The sequence below is a fragment of the Epinephelus fuscoguttatus genome, linkage group LG20 (assembly GCF_011397635.1).
Source record: "Epinephelus fuscoguttatus linkage group LG20, E.fuscoguttatus.final_Chr_v1".
Lineage (NCBI taxonomy): Eukaryota > Metazoa > Chordata > Actinopteri > Perciformes > Serranidae > Epinephelus > Epinephelus fuscoguttatus.
The window spans coordinates 21,246,729-21,265,168 of NC_064771.1; the positions used below are offsets into that span (position 1 = coordinate 21,246,729).

An 18,440-nucleotide genomic window follows, 5' to 3' on the forward strand; every position below is an offset into this window, starting at 1 on the left:
CATAAAGGCGAGCAAGTGAAAGAGAGACCTTATCCTGTTACAAAAGCTATTTGCTGTAACAGCCCGGGCCAGTCCATAATAAATAAGTGACTGTTGGCCAGGAAATCTAATAGAAAACTATTACTGGGCCACCTCCACAGATGGACTGACCCCAGAGATATTATCGCCACACCGGTCCAATCATCTGCCTCGTGAAAGGGAGGCACAGGACAAATATAAAAATCAATACTTGGAAGTGGGTTAATTAGCAAAAAGGTAATTGTGAGCTATCATTAGGAATGATAATTGTATCTATCAAGTTCCTCTGTAAAATTGCCTCTGTTAACAGTCCAGTGTGTAGGATTTAGGGGGATACATTGGCAGAAATGCAACAAAATATAATGGGTATGTTTCCTTTAGTGTATAATCGCCTAAAAATACGGTTTGTCATTTTTCCTTTACCTTAGAAAGGAGCTGTTTATATCTACATAAGAAGCAGGTCCTTGTCCATGGAGTCCATAAGGCTGACCGCCATGTTTCTTCAGCAGCCCAGAACAGACACACCAAACAGTAAATCTAGATAGGGCAATTCACATTTTTGTGTCGGCCACCGTAGTTAGTAGCCTCTCCGCGACTAGCCGAACAGCTTAGGAAAAACACTGATTCTTCGTCCTATAATCAATGTTTTTACCAGTTTTAACAACTGAGTGCGTTTGTTTAAGAGAGGAGTAGACCTCTATGGACAATTCGACTCCTGGAAGGAACCTCCCAAATGTCTGGATCTTAAGTTATCGAAGAAAAACGGCAGGCAAATATTAGCAGGTGCTGGACTAGCGGCCTGTCTGCAATGAGCTGAACAGCATCAAAGAAACACTTCTTACTTCCTTATGAACCTCTGCGTAGTTTGAGATCCTAAAGCAGGGGTCTTCTGCTTGTCCCAGAATATAGGCTGAAGACTAAAGGGGACAGAGCTTTTGCAATCAGAGCCTCGAGGCTCTGGAATGGCCTGCCCGAGGATATAAGGCTGTCTGAGTCACTGGCTTCGTTTAAGTCTCTCCTAAAAATGTGCTTCTTTATCTGAGCTGTCTATTTTACTGCTATCTCATTGATTTTACTTCCCATTTATTATCTTGATATTAGTTTTGTCCTTTCTTATTTCATCGTTTACTTTGGTGACATTTGATGACATGTTATTTATTTGATTCTCCCTGTGTTTTAAATGTGTTTCGTTTTATTGTACAGCACTTTGTTACTGTTTTGAATGGTGCTATATAAATAAAGTGTGTGTATATATATATATATATATATATATATATATGTATACAAACAATTGTTGCAGACTGAATGGCTTTAATTTATTTTTTGGCATACATATATCATCATTTTTAGGTGAATATAGGGAAGTTGTTAGCAAACAGTTATAAACAGCCTATTTACACATCCAGAAGATATTATGCAACATTATCATTCATTTTGTTGCATGGGAGACTATACCGGGAGCATTTTTTGATAATAGCTTAATTGTTGTTTTCCTGCAAATCCATAATAACTGACAGCAAATGGTGTTTATTTGTCACTGTGTTGTATTTTTGCACAGTGCACCACATATGGGTGAAGGTTAGGGAAAGGTTAAATGATGCTTTGCTTGCTAAAAAAAAAAAAGGAAAATAAAAAAAGAGCTGTGCACCTATGCACGCTACCCATCGCTCATTAAATCTGTAATTAGAATAAAGTGCACTTGAAATCACCCTGAACGACAACAACAACAAGCTCTGCATCTGTAGAGGCTGCTCCTGCTCTCTTTATGTATGTAGGACCAGTTGTTTTTCAATGGGACGACTTCATACTTTATACTGTATATCTAGGGAGCAATTTGAAACAGAGAACGGAGGGAGGATTGGATCACTGTGTTATCTGCTTCATAAGAGTCCGTCCAAGGTCATAAACACAGTCCTTACCTGGATCTTGATGGGCCATGAGAAGTTACTGACGTAGACATAAAAGGTAATATTGGGGTTGCTTCTGAAGGTGAACTTCTCACAGGAGAAACTGTCTCTGTATTCCTTGATGTTAGTTTTGGACACAATTGGCACCTCCTCTCCAGAGATGGTTCCAGCTGTTGGGGGGCAAAGAGGTCACGTTTAGCATGCTGCCATTTCAAATAACTCACCTACATACAGAGACGGAGGTGGACCGGCTGCAACATATCATTATGAATCCATTAATGGGTTTATCGAGCCATTTGGAACAGGAAAGCTCTCATGAGCAATTATTATTATTATGTCTTAAGTGCATTACACTTCTTTTGGGTTGACCTAAACAGAGTCAAGCTTTATTTTGTAATTACATGTCGTTATTTTTAAATGGACGTGGGGGAAAAGAACAGCTTGAAAAAATGACTGCTGGCCATAGGTCATGACTGAGTCATGTTGGCACATCATCATCATTTGAATCCATATCACCACTATCAGCTAATGCATTTAGTAAATCTGAGACCTGGAATTTAACGGTTTATGCCTGTGGGGCGGTCTAAAAAAAAAAAAAAAAAAAAAAACTATTTTGAGCTGCACCTTGTCAAACTAAATCAAAACCTCTATGACTGGACCATGTGGGAATTTAATTTGAAAGGACAGACACAGGAAGAGGCCATGCTCAGAAGTCAGACAGGAGAGCTTTACATCTGTACGCGTTTTCCAGGCGGTTAAAGATGCGGCATGTGTACGGCCCCTAATTTCCAGGGCTGGTACCTGCGGTTATTCCACAGGCTAGTTAATAACATGTCGGGCAGGAAATCCAAAGTGTGGGATCATTTTGAGAAGGTGAAGGACAAACCCAAGGTGATATGTAAACTCATCTTCATTGGTCGACTACAAACATGACGTATCATCTGAAACATGTCAGTAGCTACATGCCCATTAGCCACTTAGCACAATCATTACTGCTTTGCCGACAGCGTCATTAACAGGCGGCTCGCTCAGTGTGTGACGTGCACTTGTAGATAAAATATAGGCCTATATTAATGAAGGTTCATTAGTACGGTTTTGTATTTCTCTGTAATGTAGCGCAATGTTTCCTGATGACTGGGTTGATTATTTATTATAAACATTTGTTTGTGTCCATTTATGTTCAGTTTTTATGAGCAGGGTGTAATTTCATTTTACAACAGGCCAAATTTGATTCTTCATTTCTTTCAATAAAATTCAATATGGTCAGAAGTGAAGTGTCTTGTTTATGAAAGATTCTTAATACCCATCATGAAATAAAAACGTACTCATTCCCAACCAAAGCTCTTGAAAATCTAAGTCCATTTTCCATCTATCTAAATGCTTCGAGTCATTTCTTATTCTTCCTCGTGTCAGTGGGTCCTCAACATTGACATTCCAACCCACAGCTCTGAAACAAAAGAAGTGAAAATGACAGCTTGAGTGTGGCTACGTGAGCACGTTTATCTTAATTGAAATCACCCTCCTCCTCCCACCCAAAGGCGCTTCGACGCTCTCGTCGATTGTGAAGAGGCTCCCGTTCCTTCTGAGACACAATATCTTTGCGGGGGGAAAGGGGACCCAACTTCAAATATTAATGATGGTGCTCCGCAAAAGGTTAAGGTGGCGTGAGGGGGAGTGGGAGGCGCGCGGGAGGTTAACGTGTTTTAGTGGTTGGAAAATGTCAGTGTTGTGGGGAGGGAAAAAGTGGCAGATGACTTGAGAGGAGGGGAGGGCAGGAGATAAACGGTGGCACTGGACGACTGCAGTGTCCTTGGGTGTCTTTCCTCAGGGGACCTATAATACCCACTCAACAGTGACACAGTACACACTAACAAGAGAGGGGACATTATTGTTTCTGTTATAGCTGTTATATCAACTGACTAAATTATTATTTTAATAAATAAAAATAAATAATGAAAAAGCCAAATTCACTCTATGAGACACTTAATTTCCAAAGCTCCACACATCTCAATTGTCAGTTAGGTAAATGTGTTAGCAACCAAATGGTACAATATTAACAGCATCATTACATACAATCAGAAAATAAATGGAAATTATTTAACAGGGATCTTTGAATGTAGTTATAAACTTCTCTCAATGGAGAGTCAGACAGCAGCTCTGAAGCTCTGCTCTTTGGTATAATCACATTTTAGATAATGTAATTAATATTCTCCTCATTATAGATTTATTATTTCACCCATCAGAAACCCATCTGCGCATCCCTGTGTGTGAAAAAGGCAGAGAACCTGCCTCTGTAGGCGCATCTTACTATCTGAATGATACGTGCATTAAACACACCATTCTGACTTAAGATCAGTTTTCTGTTGTCTATGATACATTCACCTTCCGCCACCTTTGTATAGCAATACAGCAACAATGTGTCTGACCACACCTCATTTTAAGACCTACATGCCCACAGGCGCACAGATAGGTGCAAGTACATGTGCTGCTGACACAACGAGGGCATTCGCCATGAAAATGACAACTGCATCGCTCTGAAGCCAAAAGTGCTTTGCGCCAGGTGTAAGATAGGGCCCAGTACGTCTTGTTCGCCTGTGTCTATGTTTGACCTGTTGGTATAAATCCCTCTGCGGATAAAAATGGCTTCATATTGATGCCTTAGACAAACTGAGTGCATATCGTATGGTGTGGTAGTGGCAAATTATGCAGCAAGAGGGCGATAATTTACAACGAAAGAACAAGAATTCATAACATCCAAATTTGACCTCAATTTTACAATTCCACCTTTTGAACCAAATCTCTAATAGCATTTGTGACCTAAGGCATTTCTTTGGTGTAGAATAAAACATTTCTTGTACTGCATCATTATGTTGCTCTTTTGCACAAATTCGTGCAGACGATGGAAAAATGTATTTTCACAGTCTAATAGGCGGATTTACAACACAAAAAGAAGAGGAAAAACAAAACTCAAAAACCAGTGAGCTGTTTACGGTTCGGAAAATCCATCTACTTAATGTAAAACTAAACTTTCTTAGAAACGGACTGATGGTTCAATGATGAGATTGGAGCCAAATAATCTGTTAAATCAGGTCAAAGTACCTGTTGATCCGACCGACCACGTGATGTTGAGGTTGAAGTTGTTGGAAGCATTAATGGACATGTCCAAGTTCTTGTTCGCCTTCAGATGGAAAACAAACGAAAATTATTGTAGTTAAATACAAGATAAACTGAGAATATCATACAAAAAGGCACAAGAGCCTCATTATAGTAAAGTACATCATAAAAGCAGAGATGTTATAAAGAGGTTATGAAATTCAACAAGGATTCGGGGAGCCTTGAACAATTTATGGGCTGTTTTGAAATCCTCGTGCACCTCTCTGGTGGTGCCTTGCGTTGAACATGGCCTTGTGTGTGGCTGGATAGTTACCTGCTCAGGTGAGGCCATAAAGTTGATGGCAGTGTAGTGATTATCATCTTCCTGGATGAGACTGAAGGTGAACTGGTAGTCGATCAGGAGATTGTCTATTTAGAAAATTAGAAATAAAAAAGAATGGTCTCATTTACTTTCCTATTACTAGACAGTACACTGTAAAGAATAACGAGTGGCAACTTGGCAACACTACTAGAGACTACTACAACAGCATAAATATGTAGAGATGTACACTATGTGATGACCAGAAAAAACTTCCGAGGCGATAGACTGACTGATGGAGACAAGAAGTAAAATCAAAATGTCTGTAATCAAATCCAGTGACGGCAATCAGTGTGTACAATTTTCTCATCAAGCAGAGAGCGTGTAGGAATATCTGACCCTGAAAGGAAGCTTTAAAAAATCCCCCTGCAGCGATTAATTAAGTATCAAACAATTCATTAATGGTGGTCAGATACGAATTCAGTAAATGCTGATTGTGTGTGAGTAAATACATAATGTAGAGTGGTAAGTACATTTTGATTGTGTCTTTAATCAAATTTGTACCATGAATGGTTATTTTTCTGTTTGCAAATAATGGAGTGGGAGATGATTACATTTCTAGTGGGTACATGTATTTACAATAAATAAAGACGTGTGTAATTTATAAGCCTGATCTGTTCGTCTGGATTAAAATCATTTGTTACTGATGCTCAGATCAAACTGTGTGTACATCATCGTGTTGTTAAGGGGTGGGCCTAAACGTGTTGATCCTATTTCAAACTTTAAATATTAGCATTCTAGACACTGTTGACCTTTTAATGTTAAAGGGACAGTTCACTCCAGAATAAAAAAATACATATTCTTCCTCTTACCTGTAGTGCTATTTATCTATCTCAATTGTTTTGTATGAGTTGCAGATTGTTGGAGATATCGGCCATAGAGATGTTTGCCACCTATGGAATATAATGGAGCTAGATGGCACCCTGTTACTCAAGATAATCCACAGACCTTGTTGCGAGCAGTACTGAACTACACCCGCCAACCGTATCACTGCACAGAAGAAAGCATGCTCAGGGACTTGTTGACGAGAGGCTCGTGCTCTTGAGATGTAAACATTAATTGCATTTCCTTGGCTGAGCTATAATGTTAGCGAGCTTGGCGGCGCTAGGTGAGCGAGCAGTAGATGAACACTTCTCTCTGTGTGGTGATACGTTTGCCGGGTTGTCTCAAAATGGTGCAGAAGTAGTACTATCTTGATCATGTGCACTGCTCCTTCAACTGGCTCAAACAAAGACTTTTACGTGCAACGTATTTTAGAAGTTACAACAATTAAATGAGTGGAAAAAACTAAAATTATTAATACCTTTTGGCCAAATTGTTACATGGATGGTCAGTTGTTTCCATCATGTGAATTCCTGGATATTAAATGTTCATCTGCAATTTTCAGTGGCCCCAGTAATATTTGTTTGTGTACTGAATTAGCAGATTGTATGACTTGCTTAAGCTGTTTTATTTTTTTAATTGCAACTCTTTATTTTAAGTATTTTTAAATGTTCAGACAAAAGATAATCACCATAGAGAACATTGTATGGGGGGACATCAGTTGAGTATTCATGAGTCCATGTGTTAAATGTCATTTTATCGTCCACAGACATTCACGGTGAAGCTGCGTCCATGTCTTCTGAAATAAAGACAGACCACTTCTCCAATTTTCTGAAGGATAATGTTCCTCAAGACCTCAAAGAAAAGTCATATTTTCCATTATAAAGATCTCCTGGATTATATGAGATTGTGACCACAAACACTGATATACTGAATATTTTTTAAACAATTTTAATTTGGGCAAAATATAATTAATACAAATGTAGATCTCTTCCCGTTTTTCAAATATTTCAAGAATAATTTAATTGTAGTTTAAGTAATCCCCTCTCACACACTTTAACAAGACACTTTTAGAAGACAGCCTATCCTTTTTTATAGAATTTATTTCGATTATTTTTATTCCTTAAATTATTTGCTTTTATGTGTATTCACAGCCATCATGTTCTCATGTACTGTAACAAACTGTCATGTTTTCCAGATGTCTGTTTGAACTGTAGTACTGATTAAGTGGGGAAAAAAGCATTTAGGAAAAGAGAAATTAATTATAGAAAATACTGTTTCCCATTATGACAGCCGTCAGAGATTTGTTGGGAGCTGGAAGCAGAAAAAAAATTCGGCGAAGGTGGTTGCCTGGTAATTCTCTATGCAGGAAAAAACCCTGCCCAAAAAAAGTTTAGTAGAAAGAAAAAAGTTCCTACATAAAACTGCTCACAACAAGGTCTGTGGATTATCTTGAGTAATTGGATCATGATTTCTGGAAAGAGACATTGCTGTTGAGTTTTTCAAATGTATCTTTTTGGCGCAATGAGCTCCACAAGCCGAGTTCCATCTAGTTCCATTATATTGGAGAGAAGGCAGACATCTCTACGGCCAATATCTCCAGCACTCAGCAACTCACACCAAAACAATCTAGACTGATAAACAGCACTACAGGTAAGAGGTAAAATATGTAGGTTTGATTTTGAAGTGAATTGTCCCTTTAAATATCATAATGGATATTTGTGTGTAATCGGTTGTGACATCCACAAAGCGAATCAACTGTGATGAAGGGATTTTTCAGAATCAAAATAAAGCTTGTAATCTGACAGTTTTCTATTTGATCGCATGCGCAGTTACGTAAGCATGTGATGGTCAAAGGGTTTTAATTAGACCGTTTGGGAGATAGCAGGAGTGAGAGGTCAAACCAACACACGCTGTGAAGTAGCTGGATACCGTCACAATGAGTGCAGCATGTTAATCCGTGCTCAATGGCCTTTCAGATCGTCAGGGGTGTCATGTTTACAATACTGCGTAACAGAGCTCGAGAGAAAGTCCCAGTGGTGTGCAGAGGTTAAAGCAAGCTCCAGGCTTTTAGTTCCTGTCTTCCCCTCATTGAGCCTGGTGTCAGGCTGTGGCATTTCAAAAAGGGGACAAAAACTTGGCAAAGGCTCTGTTGTCAGTGGCAGAGCATTGAAAGAGAGATGTACCGCAGCACCGTGAAGGACACCACATCATGCAAATAAACACACGGAGCACAAACATGTACAGTATACACAGGAACATGGGGCGCTGGGTGTCAAATCTGTTTAATTTTTTTCCCCTGTAATGCAGCTTTTTGCATCACTCACCTTGATATATTATATTCCTCGTACTTGACGCTCACATCAAACTAACATTTAGTCAGCTTTCTAAATTAATGAATGAGTAGGTGGGTGATTGAGGGAGTGAGGAGACAAGTGGAGCGTTTTTACTCCTCCGTCTCCTTGATTAGCTCAATCACTCACTCCTTCTGATGCACTTGACATTTTCACGACAAGTCATTCTGTCACTGAACAAGCGCCCCTGGTGCCAAAGTGCTAAAATGCTCCATCTGCCCTGAGCAGAAGAGTGGAAGTGGAGAGAGAGAAAGAAAAGCAGAGAGAATAGCCAAGAATAATCAAGGATGTGTGTGTGTGTGTGTGTGTGTGTGTGAGTGCATATGAGCTGTTTCTACAGCAAGTAGCTGTCCAGTGCAGAATTACTCACAGTAACAGGTTCCTCTGAGTGGATTGCCAAGGTAACGGTTTTCTGAGTCACATCTGCAGTGAAGAAAACAGAGAGGAGAGAACAAGATGAAGAAGAGTGCTAACAGATTGAGAGCAAGAATGCCTCCTTATCAGGAGCGGTGGATGCCAAGTGCCAGCGCATTAGCTCCTGCTGTTGGCGCCTCATCAAGTCTCTTACTTCTGACAAAGAAGAAATAATCTGATAGTTTGCAAAAGTTAATTAGTTTTTTTTTTTTAATAAACTTTTGTTTATCAAAGCAACACAGTGCCATCACGCAACAAACTTTACGCACCACCTGATCACAGAGCATCTAAAAGTAAACGCACTAAGTTTAATCCCTCAAAGTCCTTGGAGCAAACAGCCCAACTTATGTAAATGAATTCCCACTTGATTATTTGAGAAGTGAAAGCCAAATCAAGAAAACCAACCAATCAAGGTGAATCCTTTTTAAGGAATGGATCAGATAAGACTGTGCTCATTTTCAAGTTGCAGAGATACACAGCCAGCGAGTGAGGAAACCCAGGGAAAGTTTAACTTTGTTTATTAACTCAGAGCTTTAGGACTCAAGACTTTATAATCAGAGCTCAGGGAGAACATTTTGACAGCACTCACAGCACTCGACTTGTTTACCTTTGACTGGAAAATGTTCGGCCTATTACTTTTGATTCCCCCCTCAATTCATAGACACAAAAACTCTTTATTGTCCTTTTCCAAGGAAATTTGTTGCCACAGTCTGCACAGACCCTCACCTAACTACAATATAACACCACAGTGCAACTACATAAAAGACATCAGAGACCATAGCATGCCCGTTACCAGACCAGACACCTTGTTAAAACTGTTTTTGGAGATACCCCAGAAAGCTCAGGAATAAATCTATTCTGGAGTGAAGTTTGGTATAAAGATCATCTCTTAACCATTTAAAAACTGAAGTGCTATCACTTTTCCTGTGCTGCTTTCAGATCCCTTTGACAAGTATTTAAACCATTGAACCTTCAGCTAATTGGTGCGATTTCTTATTTTTCAAAAAACACCAGAAAAAAAGAAGAAGAAAAAAGCTAGGAAAAACTATTTTTAAAATCATTATTATTATTATTATTACATCTTTAAATTATGTTACAGAATTATTATAATTTTAAAGCACTCTTTCCGGGTCATTTACTTGTTTGTTGCTAACTTTTTTCCTTTCTTTTTACTACTTTTCTTATTTTTAATTTTCTCCTTTTTACTAATTTCTTGCTAATCTTTGAGTCATTTCTTCTTTCATTGAGTATTGCCTTCTTCTTATGTTTTTTTAAGTGTGTTTCTTGGATTTTTAATATACTACAAATTTTACATCAAAAACAACAACAGAAAACAAGTAAGGTACAAAATAGAACATTCATAGTAAGGCATCATCTTAATAACAACTGCTATGACAGGGCAATACGGTGAGTATTTTTCAAATAATCAGAAACGCTACCTATACAAGTATTGACTGTCTAAAGGTAAGAATGAGGGGGGAAAAATGTATATAATTATGTTGCATTCAAGAGGTTAAGACAAGTAGAGTTCTGTAGTTTTTCTAGGGCAACAGTTTTCCCATGTTTTTAAAAGAAATCAGGCCAATCTGCTCAGGATCCAAAGGGTTAAAGGAATACTTCATTCCCCAAATTAGTATATCCATTACTAACCAAGTGTCGTGCTGAATTTAAGAAGAAAAATTGTTTTTCTCGCATGTCTCCGTTGAATAATCCAAAAACAGAGAAAGTCTTTGCTCTTAACTGAGCGTTCCCTGACACAAACTAACTAACTGATCGAGGCAGTGGTAGACCAGTAGCTCACGTGTTGTTCACTGAGGTAAAATTACTGTGAGATTACTGTGAGAATATAACTTTCACTTTACGTTCAGTTCCCTGTTGGAAAGAGCTGTCTGCTCGGGAAGTACTGAGCGTACGACTGGATAAATTAGACTTGGATTATACTGCACGAGTTGTGTGAGAGTTTGTTAACAGCTGTTTTCACAGTGTTGCTGTTGTTGGACCCCTTTTATTACAATTAATCAAAAATGTCCTCCTTTTTGGATTCTTCGTTCATCAGAGGCATGCAAGAAAACAGTTTTCTTCTCAAATTCAATGTAACACAGGGTGAGTAATCGATATACAAACGAACATTTGGGGGTGAAGTATTCCTATCACCAGGGTTAGAAATAGCATGAAAAAATAAACCTAAATCTTAGTAAAGCCTGAGAAATATCACGTGAAATAAGTATCAAAATGTAATGTTGCAAAAGAACAAAAATTAAATCTAAACGAGAACATGAAATACTGGTCAGTGACTTAAGGTCTGTTCTGTGTGGACCAATGCATCTCAACGGAAACCCTATGCAGCAGCTTGTGATCAAGACGTTGATGTACACAGGTGGAGTGGCAAACATCCGGAGGAAATGAGGTAGACAATTATATGCCATGGCTTTCTTTTACTAAAGATGTGCTTCAGAATGATGTGCCCTTGCATTTTTAATTATGCTGTTCAGTCTGTTCGAGAGTTACACACATTTAAAAAAAAACCTTCTTCTAACTCACTTTAAAAACAGTTTTTCACTGCTGCATGTATTAATTTATACATGAAGCACTCAGTAATAAAGGGCACTAATTGTCTTCATGACGGTAGAAAAATACAGTTTAATTTCCCCTTTAAAGACCCAGCGAAGCAAAATACAAAAAATACGTTTTCCAATTCTTGTGACAACACAGCTATTAAACTGTGACAAATAAGAAGCAAACAAAAAGTAGTTATTTGGAGAAAAATATATATATGAACTCTAATTACCCTGTGCTTAACCCACGGTTTGTGTTTGTTGCAAGTGTGAAATGACTGTAAGCCTAGGGCCAATGAATCTATAACTCCAGCTAATGAGGGTCCAAACCCAGGGCTAAACATGGTGTGAAAATTGGACAATTACCAGGTTCCATTTGCCTCCAATCCATTGTTGTTAGCTGACAAACACTCTAATTTTAAAGCCTCGAACATCGCCACTGTCCTCACAAACAGCAAATGCAAACACTAACTGATTCTCGGCAGTGAAAATATGCACAACTTAAAACCACATGCAGTATGAGCTTAATTCTGCTGGGTATGTAACGATGAATAAATTTCTAAAGTAGCAGCCTTTACTCAGACTTTTTTTCCTGTGTATTTGTTAAATAGAAGGATGTGAATGGTATTTTTAGGGTCCTATGAGGTCGAGCAGTTTGCTCAAACCACTACAGTTAAACACGATGCAAGATTTTCACATTGATAACGTGTCATCAGCCAAAACAGTCTGAGTTTTAAATGGAGTGCTGCCGAGCAAAATGATTTAACATCCACAGAGTGCCATCCACTGCTCTGAGGGTGTGTGTTTGCATGAGTGTGTTTTATCAGGCTCCATGGCTTTCCAAAGACGCCCGTAATGAGGAGAAACATATGGCAGCATTCATTGTATTACAGTGTTCCTTATCTCCTTTTAAAAGCATCTCTCTGCGATCTTTAACAGTCTGCGATTCACTTTGAACTATCATCCCTCTGCTGTACCAACACACGAGCACTGGAACTGCACTAATAAAGTCGAAATGACATTAAACATACGAGATATATTTTATCACGCTGATTTCATTTCACAGTTGTTTTATCTTGCAGACAACCAATTAGAGTTGTGAATGTGAATATCAGAGGCGGTGTCGAGGAGTCAGAGAGGACACCCAGCGGAGGAGGGGTGCGACGGAGGAGCAAACCAGCTGAGAGACACAAACGCCACTGAGGAGGAGGTGGCTGATAGTGAAGCCACGGCGAGTGAATGCCTCTAAATATAACGCAACATCAGTTGTTTTGTAGCATTTTGGATTCACGAGACAGACGGTAACACTAACGACGGCATTACACTGAAAAAATGTCAGTCAGATGTGGGTGGAGATGTGTTCCAACACCTTAAATATCACCAGGGAGGAATACGGGCAGGAGGAAGAGTGAAAAAAAAGAAAAAAAAAAGTTGGAACTTGAGCTCGTATTTTAGCTCTGATTTTAAAAGTGACTCATAAATTGTTAATATTACTGATGCTTATTTATCGTGTAAACTGGCATGTCTCTTGTCCACAACAGCTGTTTTGACACTCAGTGGTACATGAATGCATGCTTTAACAACACTATTAAAGGGTGAATTCCAACCTGGACCCTATGTTTCCGTGTTTTTGTATCTAAAGCCCGTTTTCCACTGCACAAAAAACCTGCTAACACTCGCTAACATCTGGCTTTTAATTTAATGGGAAAGGCTACAACTGGCATCCACACTCGGGTCAAATGACTTGGCAGCAGTCACAGAAATTTATCAGCTCCGGCTCTGATTGGCATTGATGGAAACAATATCTGAGTGAATGCGCTGATTTTGGCGGGATGCAATGACGCACCACCACTAAATACAGTCCACTTAGGCCCAAGCAGCACTCAAACACCGATCCAAATTAGTCAGCACCGAGTTTGAAAGACAGACTGAATAAGGAAGAGATGGAGAGGGCAACTGTAGCTCAGAGGTAGAGCGGATTGTCCACCAAGAAGATCAGCAGTGCCATTACTGGCTCCTCCAGTCCACATGTCTAAACTCCTAATTGTTCCCAATGCCTGTTCCATCTGTGTGTGAGAGTAGCAGGTGGCTCTGTGTGTGGTAGCCTTGGCCACCAGTGTGTCAAAGTGTGTGCGAATGGGTGAATGTGACATGCAGTGTAAAGAGTGCTTTGTGTGGTCGGAAGACTTAAATGACATTATACAAGTGCAGACCATTTATCATATGAAAAAGAAGTAACCACCATAAGGTTTTCACAAGCCTCCATGCTGCTTTTTACTGTTTACTGTAAAAAAAAAAAAAAAAAAAAAGCCTGTCCATGAAGTTGAATGTGACAACCCAATAAAGAAAATAAATAAATAAAAATGGAAAGGCATACTCATCTGTGTACATGGCCTGTGTCCACTGGCAATAGGAAAGCAGTTTATCGCCTATTTTTAACAGGTTTTCCCGCTTTTAAAAAACCTGCATACACGGGCTAATTTTAGTAGAAAAAGGGTACAAGTGAATGACAACATTGTGGAAAGGGTCCCAACAAGAGGTGGACCTGTTTTAGATCCTTTTTTGCTAAACAAGAAACAGCCCCGAAATAGCTACTGCCAAACTCCCAAGACTCCATTTAAATTAAAGTGTAGTTTTATCATCATAAAACAGACTTCATTCAAAGTCAACAGAAACAAATTAAAGCTGACAAAAAACATCTTGGTTTGTCTTTTCACCGCTCCAAAATTCACCTACTCTGGTTTGGTTGAAATAAACCCTTGATCTATCCATTTACATGTGAAAATATGTTGGCTCTATTCACGCTAAAATTATGGTTTATCCAAATTGAGTCTGGTGGGTTTGGCGATAGTGATTTTGAGGCTGTCTGGTTAGACAAATAGGATCTTACTCGCTTTAACAAAAAGGTCTATCTCTGTCAGGATCCTTTCCATATTGTTGTCAAACACTAACAACAATATGAGCCTATCATTGGCAACAACAAGAACTTTTAATGGACGTAAATTGGTGGTGCAAAATTGCCCCCAGTGGTTACCCTCTCGCTCAATACTGGACCAATTTAAAAAAAACTGTTGTTCCCATCTGTCACATAGACACAAAAATGTGGGAAAATAGGGTCCACGTTGAAAAATACTTCAGTTACCATTTAACCAACCTGATCAAGAAGGATTGTGACTCCGTATCTAACAGGCAGGTCCTGAAGGACAAGCATGGGTGCTCTAAATGATCTAATGGGGGCAGGACACTGAGCTGGGGAAGAGCCAGCTCCGCCGCTCTCACTGTTAATATTAAATAGGCAAGGACAGGGTAGAGTGCTCTTTTACCACGGTACAAAGGACGGAGGACAAATGCCGCCACAGGCTTTTGAACCTTACCGAACATCACTCCTGGGGCGTTTCAGCTGCCTGGCATTTGCAGAAGGCAAAACACAGGCGCCGCCACATGCTCGTCGTGGAGTGTATAATGCAACTCCCCTGCGCTGTATCTTAATTTAATCTACACCTGCATGCATGCGTGCACACATCTGAACTTGAGGCAATCCCCCCTCTACTGTATCTTAATTTGATCTACACTCAACTTGGAATCTTCGTCTGTGTTTGTGCACACACTGGGATTTAGCAGGCAAAACACACACACACACACACACACACACACACACACACACACACACACACACACACACACACACACACAAACAGGAAATGTGCTATGAACATTTACAATGTCCTTCACACATACAAAGGCTGGAGCAAACACACACGTATACAAACTCAGAGCTACTTTCCTGTTACCTCGAGCACAAGAAGAATCCTGAATAATGTATGCATCCAAATGAGCGCTATAATAAGAAATATGTCCCTAACCGCTCCTGTTTGACTCATCACTGTAACGCAACGTGGACCTCATCAATTGTTTTTCAAAAACAATTCTATTCTGCGCCGATGCACCCCTCACTTCATTACTGCAGCTATTATTCGGAGGTCCTAATGGCGTCGGTAGTCGCGGTGCATGCATGTGTGAAAGTGTGCATGTGTGTACTGTTGTGCACATTGCAGAAAAGACAGAGTACCCTTGTGTAGAGGTCTTTGTTTAAGGGTTACCGCTGGGGACGGTGCGAGTGAGTGGCTGACAGGGGTTGGGGGAGACGTTGATTACATGTAATGAGATACAAGAAATTACATTACAAAAAAGAAAAAAGAGCAAACACCTCAACTGCCAGGCAACACACACACTAATTAGATTACACCTGTTAAAAAAAGAGAAAAAAAAGAGCAGTCTAACATGTTTGAACGTGAACATGCCTCTTGATGTTGAGATTAAAGACTGGAGCAGTGGTTGTTGATAGTGATAATTTAATCACAGTCTGTAAATGGACTGAATTAACAACATATTCTAGCGGTTTATGTTGCTGGCTACATTTTAAGATGATAATCAGTAATGGGCTGCAGGAACCTTTCCCAAAAACTGGCTCCAGAGCAGTACGGGCACATCCTCCCTCTAAATGGCTGATGATGATCGGCCTGCTGGTGCCTGGCCTGTTCTGATATGCCGCTCTGATTTCGTAGGGTAAAATCTGAGTCGTTTGTGTTAGCCACCTGCTATCCGAGAGTGGCTCCGCATTGTGCTGCATTGCGTTCCATCTGGTAGCAGAAATTAATGTGACATTTTGTCATTTGTGCAAAGTGTCATTTATTTACTGTCAAAGTCAACAGAAAAGCGCTGAGGGCTTTGAAGAGGTCTGAATCTCCTCCGGCCTCTCTGTCTCTCCAAGGCTTTGACGTCACCTGCCTGGTATTATTATCTAAGAGGTAAACTTGGGTGATGAACTTTGAGTCTCTATTGGCGATGTGCTCTCTATTTCTGTTCTGACATGGTGGTCGTCAGCTCTCACAATAACCATCAAGTTTCTGTTCTATTGGCTCCTGTGAAAAAAACTGCTCCTGACACAAACAGTGTAACAGGTATTGATTCTTGTGTACTGGATGACTTCTCTGAGAAAAAACAATATTGGCAGACACTCAGTGTTTAGAACAGTAAAGTCAGGATACCTGAACACAGGTTGGATTACTACAGCTTATATTAACCACCATTATGTAAAAGAATTCAGGTAAATATATGAAAATGCTGCAAATAATGTTAATTGCGTTTCTAATCACAATTTTCTTCTGTACACTAGCTAATGCAAACACATGATTTACATACAGTGCTTGGGACCATGTGTAAATTGCGAGTATCTCCATGTTTGCCAAATGTGACATGTATGTGTGCACACTGTGACGTCTGTGCACTTCAGTAAAATCTGAAAATCAAACAGGCAAGCTAGATTAGGTACGTCACTAATACAAAAGCTTCAGGTTACATGCGTAACCCCGATTCTCAGAGTAGCATGAGTGAGATGTCTAACCACACAGCCCTTCTTGCTTGGGTGAAGTGAGAAGAGATGCTTACTTTGAATGCTGCTGCATCATAGCGCAGGCTATTTAATGGCAGGTGGATCCATCTGATGCTGACGTTGCAATCACCAGCCAATCAGGACTGGCGTAATGAGATAGTGAGACATCGAAACGAATGCTATGAATGAGAACCAATCGCTGTTTAACATGGTAAACGTATCAACGCAGTAACAGACTTCAGCACAACGCAAGCAAAGAAACCTGAAACCTCCCGTGCAGGGCATATATGTCAGTATGGAGAGCAGAGTTAGCATTAGCATAGTTAAAGTTTTGACAGCAAACATAGCAGAGTGCAGTTTTTTGATGTAAACCAGACCCTGTAGCTTCCTTCTACTATCTACCCAAAACTCCATCGTAGCAAATATTATCGTATGTTTTACAACCACTAACGCTATATCAGCCACTGCCAGTTAGCCTACAAGCTAACGAAGAACATAAACAAATAAAAGATGCTAACAACCCGACCATTCTGATACGTCTTCTAGTTGCCATTTTTGGTTCATGACAGACTTCTATGTGTGAAATCCATGTTAAACAAAATATCAATACATTAATTGGTATTTTTATATACTTTATAACGTCAGTGGAGGGCAATTTGCACTGTGTTGGCAAACCATATGGTAGGGTTACTCCTTCTGAAAATCTCTTTAAGGGACTTCACTTAAAGTTAATTTTTCATTCATTCATTTTCTGTAACCGCTTATCCTGTTAGGGGTCATGGGAGGGCTGGAGCCTATCCCAGCTGACATTGGGCTGACACTGGACTATCACAGGGCTGACACATAGAGACAGACAACCATTCATGTTCACATTTACACCTAGGGGCAATTTAGAGCCACCAATTAACCTGTATGTCTTTGGACTGTGGGAGGAAGCTGGAGTACTCATGCTGACACGAGAAGAACATGCAAACCCCCAACCTTGGGTTCGAACCAGGAACCTTCTTGCTATAAGGCAACAATGCTAACCACTTGACACCATGCCACCCTTCATTTAAAGTGATTATAAAAAAAAGGGCATAGAGAACCACAGCTTTATGGTTTAAACCTGAAATGTTAAAGGTACCCTGTGAAGTTTTTGACCACTAGTGGTCCCTATTTTACTTTGCACGAGCATGTGGAGACACCATTCCACACCAGTGTAGCCATATTCCAAGAAAGGCAAAGCAGGAGAGGACTAGCTGTTAAAATTGGATGGAAAAAAACTACAATCTAAAATATTTTTCAAAAATCTACTTGACAAATGTTTCATGAGGAAGGAAATGCATTTGTAAGACCTCAAGGATTCATACAATCTGTTTTAGTGATAAACACAGAAAGTAACTTTCCTTTGTACCTTTAAGGGTGACATGACTACTGTGTGTGACTTCTGCTGACTAAACTACCGTCGTATTCAGTGGGAAGATGTCTCAGTCAGTATGACATATCCAAAATATGACTAAACTT

At 39.7% G+C, this 18,440-nt stretch overlaps 1 protein-coding gene across 1 annotated transcript in view; it reads right to left on the reverse strand.

Annotated features, from left to right (window-relative positions):
* atrnl1b (attractin-like 1b) overlaps positions 1-18,440 on the reverse strand; it is a 109,204-nt gene that overhangs the window by 46,537 nt on the left and 44,227 nt on the right. The window contains exons 21-24 of the mRNA XM_049563058.1: positions 8,944-8,996; positions 5,353-5,447; positions 5,025-5,103; positions 1,938-2,095 (exon numbers count right to left, since the gene is read on the reverse strand). Coding sequence (XP_049419015.1) covers positions 1,938-2,095; positions 5,025-5,103; positions 5,353-5,447; positions 8,944-8,996 — 385 coding nt within the window. The remainder of the gene's footprint in view (positions 1-1,937; positions 2,096-5,024; positions 5,104-5,352; positions 5,448-8,943; positions 8,997-18,440) is intronic.